Genomic DNA, 9,982 nt, shown 5'->3' on the forward strand with positions numbered 1-9,982 from the left:
GGATTGATTTCAATGTTAAGAAATTCAGGAATGCAGAAGTGGGGCTAAGGGACTTCATATTGGTTGGTTTCAGCCATCTCAGTGAAGGAAATTAGATCTGCTGTATGTGCAAAGTGGGAGTGAGATGGTAGAAGAAAAGATTTGCAATAGTTGCTATGTAGCACGAGATAGGGACTCAAGATTAAATATGAAGGCAAATGAAGCCAAATTGAGAAAATGAACTGGGGCAATTGAGATGAATCAAGGGAACAAGGATCATAATAAGGGCAAAAAATCAGTTTAGTATCAATGAAGGAATAGGGTAGGTAAAAGGATAAGAGGTTGTAATATGAAAGTAGTTTGGTTACCTAACCTGAAGGAGTTTCGGAGGTAGAAGCACATTAACCCACTTGCCCAGAGTCTCAGAACTAATGAGTATAAGAAGCTGAATTTGAATCCAGATCCTTGCTTCAAACCTACACCCACAATTGTTTCTTCAGTTAAATATAAAACTAAAAATATATACTCCACTCATAATCAATAACAAAAATACTATAATTATCTGATACAACAATATTTACTTATAATTGTCTTTTCCAGTCAATATACTTAGAACTAGAGAATTTCATCTCATTTTTCTTCTGGTAGCACTTGTAAGTTTTGAATAGGGATTTTTTGAAGTTTAAAAATGCTGTCATCCTTTGAGTTTTTTGGTAAGCATTACTGATTTACAGAGAAATTAGATTTCACAAAGAGATCTGAGGCACTCTAGCTGATGACTTTTCCCTTGAGTGCAGCCCGCAGAGGGGAAAAGGAAGCAAAAGAAGTTTGACATGAATAGCCAGGGTAACTGAAGAAAAGATTACCTAAAATGTCCTCAGCATTTGCCACCCACCCAAAGCCTACTAGTGCTCAATTGAACATGCTCATATAAAACAAAGGAGTGGACTTCAGAGGGGCACTCATTCACTGTCTCCTGAGCGGGTGTGAAAGACACACTTGCTCCAATCAGAGGGAGTCCACTGCCATAAGCAAGAACGAAAGAGCAAGAGAAGACAAAGCATTTGCATTTTGCTAGTGGAGAAGGATTTATTCATCTGCATAAGGTAAACTCCCTATACTACAAAGAGCATCTCAAAGAAAGGCATTCCTTCCCCTTTACTCTAACTGGGAAGCTACTCTCTTTAATATCCAGCAGAGGGGTAGTTTCTTGGGTGGTAAAACCTTTGCCCAGGCCAAGTTGTTGCTGATTTTAGTAACCACGGAAGGAATGAAACAATATTATTCCTCAGAGATTAGTATGAACAACTCTCAGGAAGTAGAGGGAAGGAGGAGGGAATTACCTGTAAGGATGCAAAATCATAGTTAAGGAAAGGTTTGCATTTAAAATGTTGTCTTAAGAATGAAATTATCATTTTTTTCCTCTGAAAAGGTAATTGTATTCTACACATCCCCTTGACTGAGGATGAGTGAAATTTAAAACAGACCTGGTTATTTATTTATTTACTTAGTTACTTTATTTAGAAAGGGAGGGAGAGAGTTAACAAGAAAGGAAAGAAGAAAAGGAAGGTAAGAATGGAACGAAGGAAAGAAGGAAGGAAAGAAGGAAGAAAGGAAGTTTGTTTGCTGAAGTAGAGAGGACCCCAGTAAAAGCAGCCTGAGCATGGCGGTGGCAGGCTTTTCTATCTCCTCAGGTTTGCCAGGGGATAGAAAAGTCCTACAAAGTCCACCTAATTCCTCTCCCCCTTCCCCTTCTTTCACCACTTTCCTCTCATTGTACTTATAGGGGAATCTCTATAGTAATTGTGCGCTAGTGACATACGAGTACCAGAAAACGTTAAGCGCGTGGCTCACTGGCCAGTCTGGCCTGTGGTTCATCATGCCAGAATGGCACTGGGTAACTGATGGACGGCTAGAACTTCACAAATTGCCCACGAGAGGCTCCTTTTCTTGAGATTCTGAAGTTGATTTGTGTCAGATCATACATAGCTTTCTGGGCAATCGGGATAAACCCATCTTTTCTCTCTCCTCTCCCCTCTCCCTCCCCTCCCGCCCACTTCTGGAAAAATTCTCCATCTTCTTGAGCGCCTCTTGGGCTGCTGCCCGCTTCCCAATGCACGGCTTTTTGGGAAATTGAGCTGCAAGGACTGAGGCAGGGGCTGATGGACCGGGTAGGGGTACTTTTCCGGCACAGCAGTGCCAATGCCCTCCCCGCCGGGCAGAGAGGGGGAGAGATCCGAGAGGGTAAACGAGTAGTAAGGCTCTGGGGGGCCAGAGATATATAGAAAGTTATAGAAAGGCTACTTTTTAGTCCTAAACAAGACCCTCACTTTTTTTTTTTTAACCGCTCTCTCTCCGCCTCCAACATCCTTTTTCTTTGCCGAGTTTCTTTCCCGAGTCATCTGAGTCTCCTTCTTCCCAAGTCAAGGTTAGGAATTCGCCTCAGACACGTGCTGAGCATGACACCGGGAGGATCTAAATGTTGCTGTTTTCTTTCTTTTTCTCCTTACTTCTTTCTCTTCAGACTCACGGAAGATGCGGGCAATTAGCGAATGGCCCAAGCTGCCTACCCTCTTCCTTTTCATTCTCGCTTTGGCCTCCCAGGAGAGCCAAGAAAACCCCCGGGGCCGCAGGGAAGCAGGCGCGCAGGGAGATAAAGAGAAGCTTCTCCATCTCCTTCCAGCGCCCGTAGCTTCCAGTAGCACCCACGTCCCTCAGCAGCTCAGCGCGGGCAGGGTGCGCTCCTCTAGCCAGCGGGAGCGCGTAGTGTATGCCACCACCTCCTCTACTTCCTCCTCCTTCTCCGAACCCCCGAGGGACCGAGACGACCGGACGCTGCGCTTCTCCGCCTCCTCCTCCATTGAACCAGCCGGCTCCTGGCTCCTCGGCGTACCAAGGAGCGCAGGTAAGAACCAATTCCAAGACCTGTTTCTTTCCTTCGCTACCTGTTCGGCGGACCTGACCTGCATCCAGCTTCTGGATGTTGGAACGGACTAGGGCTTGAGAGAGCCTCCTATCTCACGCCAGAAATTACAGTCTCATTGAGAAAAACAAAAACATAAAGTTTACACCCTCTCTGAAGCTTTCCATTCTAAAGCCTGCCCCTTAGAATTGGTACTTCGGTCCGGGGACTTTGAGAAGAGAAGAGAGGGAAAGGGTATATTCGGGGATCCAAGGAAGAAGAAAGGGAGTAAATTATGCTGAGGCGAATGGAAGTCTCAGTCACGCAAATACTCTACATTAAACTCTTCTGCACGAATTTGGGCTTTGGTTTCATTTGAAGACAGTGAGAGGTTTACATTTCTTCCCAGTTGGCCACACACGTTGATTTCCGTTATTATTAAAGACAGAGGGGTTGAGTGCAAGGATTGCTGAACTGAGAGTAAGCACTATATAAATCTAAATTTTTTTAAAATTTTATTTTTAGGCAATTGGGGTTAAGTGACTTGCCTGGGGTCACACAGCTAGTAAGTGTCAAGCGTTTGGTCTGAGGCCAGATTAGAACTCAGGTCCTCCTGATTTCAGGGCTGGTGCTCTATCCACTGTGCCACCTAGGTGCCCCTTAAATCTAAATTATTTAGTGCTGGATTTAGGATCTGTGTTCGAAATAGGGTTCTGCTGTTTATAAACAGTGTGACCTTGGGCGTGTCAAAAGCTCTCTGGGCCTCTAAGATTCCTTCTAGCTTGAAATCTACTTTCCTAGGATCTGAATTTCCATCAGTAATCAGCTTCTCTAGGTCTTTTAAAATATAAATGGGTCTGGAAAGAGACAGAATCCCCCAAAGTACTTTGGGGAGCAAGTTGCCAGGAGGTGGACGGTGGGAGGAGAGAAAAGACTGGCAATGGAGAGAATGGGTAGAGAGGGAAGTTAATGAGAGAAAGCTGAAGATAAAGGCTAGAGTGAAAAGGACAAATTAGAAGGAAGGTCTATAAAATTATAAGGGAAAGAGAAGATAGTAATTACATATATATCATAAAGCACATCCACATATGTTATTCCCTTAGTCCCTGGACACTTGGGACAAGTTATTGTTTTAAACCTCTTCCCCCACACACCTCTTCAGCCAGTGACTAAGTATTGAGAATATAGTTTTACGGTTGAAGAAGCCAAGGACCGGCAAATAACTTCAAGGGGGTTACATTGCTGAACTAGAACTAGAATTCAGATCTTCTGATTCCAAGGCCAGTGGACAAGCCTCTGCACTATTGCTATATCAAGCTAGCAAAATGCCCTGGAAAACTTGAAGAAATGAAGTTTGAAGAGATGGTTTCTTTTTTTCATCTTTGCCCATTGGTCTTTAGTACTAGATTGTTGTTGATTTTTTTCTATCTGTGTAGAGTCATATGATCATAGATTTAAAGCTGGAGGGGCCTTAGAGGTTATGTAAACTTTGCCTCTATTGTTTGCATGCCCATAGGAAACTCACCACCTCTCTGTTTTTGTTGTTCAGTCATTTCATGTCTCACTCTTTGTGACGCCCATTTGGGGTTTTCTTGGCAAAGATACTGGAATGGTTTGCCATTTCCTTCTCCAGATCATTTTACTGATGAGGAACTGAGGCAAACAGGGTTAAGTGACTTGTCCAGGGTCACACAGTAGAAAGTGTCTGAAGCCAGATTTGAACTCAGAAAGAGGAATCTTCCTGACTCCAGGCCTGGTGCTCTCTCCACTTTACCTCTTAGCTGCTTCTTCATATGATCCTTGTATGTAAAATGAAGGGATTGGACTCAAAGTCTCTTCCAGCTCTAAATCTATAATCCCTAACCTTAAATAACAGAGAAGGTATTTGAGCTCAGTTCTTTGGCTGCCAATCCAGCACATTTTGCATTGTACTACATAAAGTGCCCTATGTAAATCTCAGATCGATGATATCCCCTGTTCACCTCCTGACTTTTAGAAACCATCCCTGGAAGACTAAGTAATGTAGTCACAAACCCAGACTATAAAGAAACTATAGTTGTTTCCACTTAGACCCAGTATCTCCAGGCAGACTACTTCTTCCTCAGGGCAGTTCCTTAAAGCCATCAATCTTGACCCATAAAATAAACATAAAATGATTCCCTGTGGCTGTGTCCCATCTATATAGCAGGCCTCCTGACATAATGCTCTCATGACCAGGAATTAAGCAGAAGAATGGAAACTCAAGGTTCCTGCCAGACCCTAACTTGGCTGGGGCATACCATATATATTCAGGCCCCTCTACCTCATTTTTCACATTGTGCAAATAGAGAGAATCTAGGACAGTGGAATCAAAGGTCTGTCACAGGACCTTTTCCTTTTTAGTAATAGAAATTGTACAAGTTTGAGGTAGACCAAAGTTATGATACTGTAAGTGTTTCATTCATACAAACTGATTTTAATATATTTTTAGCTCATTCAACCCAAATTATAGCTAAGAAAGAAAATTTTTCTGTATGGGATGTAAAGGCGGTTAAATTTCTAGGAAAAATAAATGTTCAGTGGCTCCCTATTGCTTCTTCACAATCTGAGTCCTATTTCCTTTTCCAGTCTTACTTTATACTGCTCCCCTATGAACACTCTCTATTTCAATCAAATTGATCCATTAGCAGTTCACCAAACAAAAGCATGCTATAGATATAGCTTACTTAGATTTTAGCAAAGCTTTAGATAAAAATCTTATTCTGTCTTTGTACAGGAGATGGGGAGATATAGAGTAGATGATAATGTCATTAGATAGATTTAGAACTGGGTGAATGTCCAGTTTCAAAGAGTAATTGTTAATAGTTCAATGATGCTGTGGCAGGATGTCTCTAGTGGAGTACCTCATGGATATGTGATTGGCTATTTAACATTTTTATCAGTGACTTGAATAAAGGCCTAGATGGAATGCTTATCAAATTTATTGAGGACACAAAGCTGAAAGAGCCAGATAACATATGAAATGATAAATTTAGGATCCAGACAGCTAGGTGGTGCAGTGGACAGAGCACCAGCCCTGGAGTCAGGAGGAATGGAGTTCAAATCCGGCCTCAGACACTTACCAGTTGTGTGGCCCTGGACAGGTTAGGTAACCCTGATTGCTTCCAAAATAAATAAATAAAATACATAGAACTGTGTGTGTGTGTTCATAGGGATGGAACATTGTACTGTATCGTATTGTACTTAGGATCCAAAAGGGTCTTGATAGGCTGTTAAACACTGGACTTAATTAAATAAAATGAAATTTCACAGGAATATAAATGGAAATCTTAACACTTGGGTACAAAAAAAATCAGCTTCACAAGTATAAGATGGAGGAACCCTGGTTAGAAAACACTTGTTCTGTAAAGGAAATGGGGGGGGGTGATGTTTAATGGACAATTTCAATATGAATCAGCAGTGTAACATGGTGTAACTAATTTGATCTTGGTAGCTTTAAGAAAATTATAGCTTTCAGGAAGGCGAGGGCAGAATCCCATTGTACTCTTTCCTCATCAGACCTCTTTTGGAATATTGTGTTTACTTCTGGTCACATGATTTAATAAGTACATTGATAAACTGGAGAGTATCTCTATGGAAGACTTGAGATCATGTCGTATGAAAACTGGCTGAAAGAACTGAGCATGTTTAGTGTGGAGAAGAGAAAGCCCCAGGGGGACAGTATAACTGTCTTCAAGCATCTCCAAGGCTGTCATGTGGAAAAGACATTAAACTTGTTTTGTTTGAGGTCAGACGGTAGAAACAGGAGTAATGAATGGAAATTTCAAAGAAGGCAAGATAGGCTTGATGTCAACTCCCCAGCAGTTAGAGTTTTTCAGAAGTGGCATGAGCTGCATCAAGAGGTGGGTTCCTCATACTTGGAGGTCTTTAAGCAGAGACTGGACAACCACTTCTAGACATGTTATGATGGAGATTAGCCTCTTTCAGCTTTCCAATTCTGTGATTCTGTGAGTATACATTTTTATTAGATGAATTGAAAGGCTGCTCTTCCTCTCTCATTAGTCTGTTGTGTAAATCTACATGTTTTTTCTGGGGGGGTCTGGACCAATGACTTTATTGTTATAGAGACTTTCAGTGATAAAATTCTCTCTACCAATGAGTATCTAAAACTGTTCTAAAATTTAAAGTCTTAGAAAAATGCCTGGGACACTTAAAGGTTAAGTGACTTGCTGAGGGTTATACAGCCAGTATATATCAGAAACAAAACCTGAATCCACATCTTCTGAACCTGATTCTGGCTCTCTAGCCTCAGCCATGAAGCCCCTTTTGTATTCATATTTTGACTTTTAATTCCATTGCTAGAATACAATTATAGAAACAAGGATTTTCCCTTAGAATTTTAGATCTTATAGCTTTTGTATGGGGAGGCAGAAGAGAAAGCACTGAAAATGGTTGCTCGTTTGCTATAGGGAGAGATGAAGGAATCACAATTTATTTTTCCCCTCACAAACCTATGGTAGTTGTGAAGAGAGTTGTAAAAGTGTGAATTAGACATATGCTAGTATATTCTGGCATATACACAGGTATTCATCGGCATCTAGGAATTCCACAAGCATTCATACATACATATATGTATACATATATATACACACATATATACATATAAACAGAATACATTTTCTAAAAATTTACTTTTAACTTACATGAAATATATCATTTTTTAAAACCTTAGTCAGCTATAATATATTCTCTAAATGTAATTTAATTAGAATTATTTCAATTTCTTGTATGTTTTTGAAATGATCTGGTTTTTATTGTTTCAGAAAACACTGGCTGTCACCCTTAAAGTAACTAAACAAAAGCCTCAGTTTCTTCATTGGTAACATGGCTATGCTAATGCCTGTCCTATTTGTCCCTCAGAATGGTTGTGTGGATCAAATAAAATGACATATGAAAAATACTTTGTCAGTTACAGGGTGTTACTGTTAGTATAGACAAGAAGGTTGTTCAGCTGAACTGAGTGGGGGAAGTGGCAACAGCTACAGTTCGTAGCTCTGAGTATTGCATCAAATCCTCCTGCTCGGTGTTCTGCTTGCAAACAATCAGTTTACACACCGCTGCAGTTGTTTGGAAGCTGGTCCCCAGCACACTCTCCGAGTAGATCTTAGAGGGTTTGGAGGAAGGAGAGGGAAGGAACCTAGAAGTTTCATAGCTTAGCTGCAAGGGTTAGGTATTCTTAGCATCTGTCTCTGAGAGTGCATTTTTTCCTGCGCTGTGAGCATTCTCCGGCCAGTGCCGGGTATCTTAGATGCCAGTCATGCTGATAAGATTTGGGACACAAAGAATATTAAAAACATTTTGACTGTGATGTATCTGGGTCACAAGGTCACTGAAAACATTAATTTGACTGGACCTGTTGAATCATACCATCTCTCAGAGTGCATCTATGTCAGGGTCATGGGACATTGTATAAATGTAAAGTTTAATCATTATCATTATTTATTAAGATTTATCATGAAATCTGGTAATATATCTAACTCATGGCACTACTCTATCAAGTTCTTCTATCTGTGTGAGCTCTTCTCCTTTGCCGGGTGTTCATCCAGGTCACCGAACTCCTCCCACACTGGGTGGGTGTCCCTTAGGTCTCTGTCCTAGGCCCTCTTCTCTATTCTATTTCACTTGCTGATCTCATCAGCTTCCATAGATTCAAGGATGATTTCAATGCTGATATTTCCCAGATGTACTTTTTCAGCCTTAAATTCTCTTCTCATCTCCAGACTTTCATCACCATCTGCCTATTAATTGTTTAAAACTGAATGTCCTATAGACACCTTAAACTTCAAAAGTGAATCCATTATTGTTTCCCCCAAACCCTTTCCCCTTCCAAACTTTCTTATTGTTGTTGAGGCACCATCATTTTCCCACTCTCTCAGGCTCTCACCTTAGGTGTCATCCTCCACTCCTCACTATTTCTCACTAGCCCATATCCAATCTATTGCCAAGTCTTGTTGATTCTACCTTCATAACATCTCTCACATATGCCTCCTCTCTCTTCTCACACTGCCACCGCCCTGGTGCAGGCCCTTATCATCTCATGCCTGGACTATTGCAATAACCACCTGTTGGGGCTGGGAGTGTCTCCCTGCCTCAAATCTCTCCCTACTCCAGTTTATTTTCTATTCAGCTATCAAATTGATCTTCCTAAAGTACAGGTCTGATCTTCCCACCCATCCTCAACAATTCAATAACCTCCTATCACCTCCGTGATCAAATATAGAATCCTCTAGCATTTAAAGTCCTTCATAACTTGGCCTCCTTCTTCTTTTCCAGTCGTACACTTTACTGCCTCCTCATGTATATGGTAATTCAGTGACACTGAACTCCTTGCTGTTCCTCAAACAAGATACTCTATCTCCCAATTCTGGGCCTTTTCCCCGTCTGTCCCCTGTTCCTAGAATGTTCTGCCTCCTCAGTTTCACCTTTTGGCTTTTCTGTCTTTCTTCTAGCTCAGCTAAACTCCCACCATTTCCAAGGGGGCTTTCCCCCTCCACCATAGTGTTAGTACCTTCCCTCTTTTGATTATCCCCATTTTGTCCTGTATATATCTTGTTTATGCATCATTGTTTGCCTTTTGTTACCTGCCCTCCACCTCCCCTGACTCATTAGACTATGAGATACTTGAGAACAGGAACAGGGACTATCTTTTGCCTTATTTTGTATTCCCATTGCGTAGCACAGGACCTGGTATGTTGTAGGTGCTTAATAAATGATTATTTGTTGTGGGATGGGAACAATGACACAATCTGGATGTTGTTGTGATGTTAGTCTTAAAGAGCACTTATCACTTTTAGGGCAGTGAGAGGCAGTGTAGACAACTGGCTTAGAGTACCTGGGTTCAAGTCCAATCTCTGACACTTACTGACTCTATGGCCCTGGGCAAGTCCACTTAATCTCTCAGTTCCCCTGAGCAACTCTCTGAGAACTCTTAAGTTGTAAAACAGTTGCTGATAGACATTAGCAAAGGAGGTTTCCTTCCTGGGAATTACACGATTGAAATAGAAGTCTAGTGTATACACACACACACACACACACACACACACACACACACACACACACACA

At 41.4% G+C, this 9,982-nt stretch overlaps 1 protein-coding gene across 1 annotated transcript in view; it reads left to right on the forward strand.

The window, feature by feature from the left end:
- The first annotated feature begins 1,028 nt into the window (after positions 1–1,028).
- The window catches only part of LOC114031789 (ALK and LTK ligand 2-like), a 26,197-nt gene continuing 17,243 nt past the window's right edge, over positions 1,029–9,982 (forward strand). Inside the window, exons 1-2 of the mRNA XM_027846911.1 lie at positions 1,029–1,085; positions 2,504–2,884. Of these exons, the coding sequence (XP_027702712.1) occupies positions 2,515–2,884 (370 nt within the window). The 5' untranslated portion in view covers positions 1,029–1,085; positions 2,504–2,514. The remainder of the gene's footprint in view (positions 1,086–2,503; positions 2,885–9,982) is intronic.

The sequence above is a fragment of the Vombatus ursinus genome, unplaced genomic scaffold (genome assembly GCF_900497805.2).
Source record: "Vombatus ursinus unplaced genomic scaffold, bare-nosed wombat genome assembly UNPS02015255.1, whole genome shotgun sequence".
NCBI classification, from domain to species: domain Eukaryota; kingdom Metazoa; phylum Chordata; class Mammalia; order Diprotodontia; family Vombatidae; genus Vombatus; species Vombatus ursinus.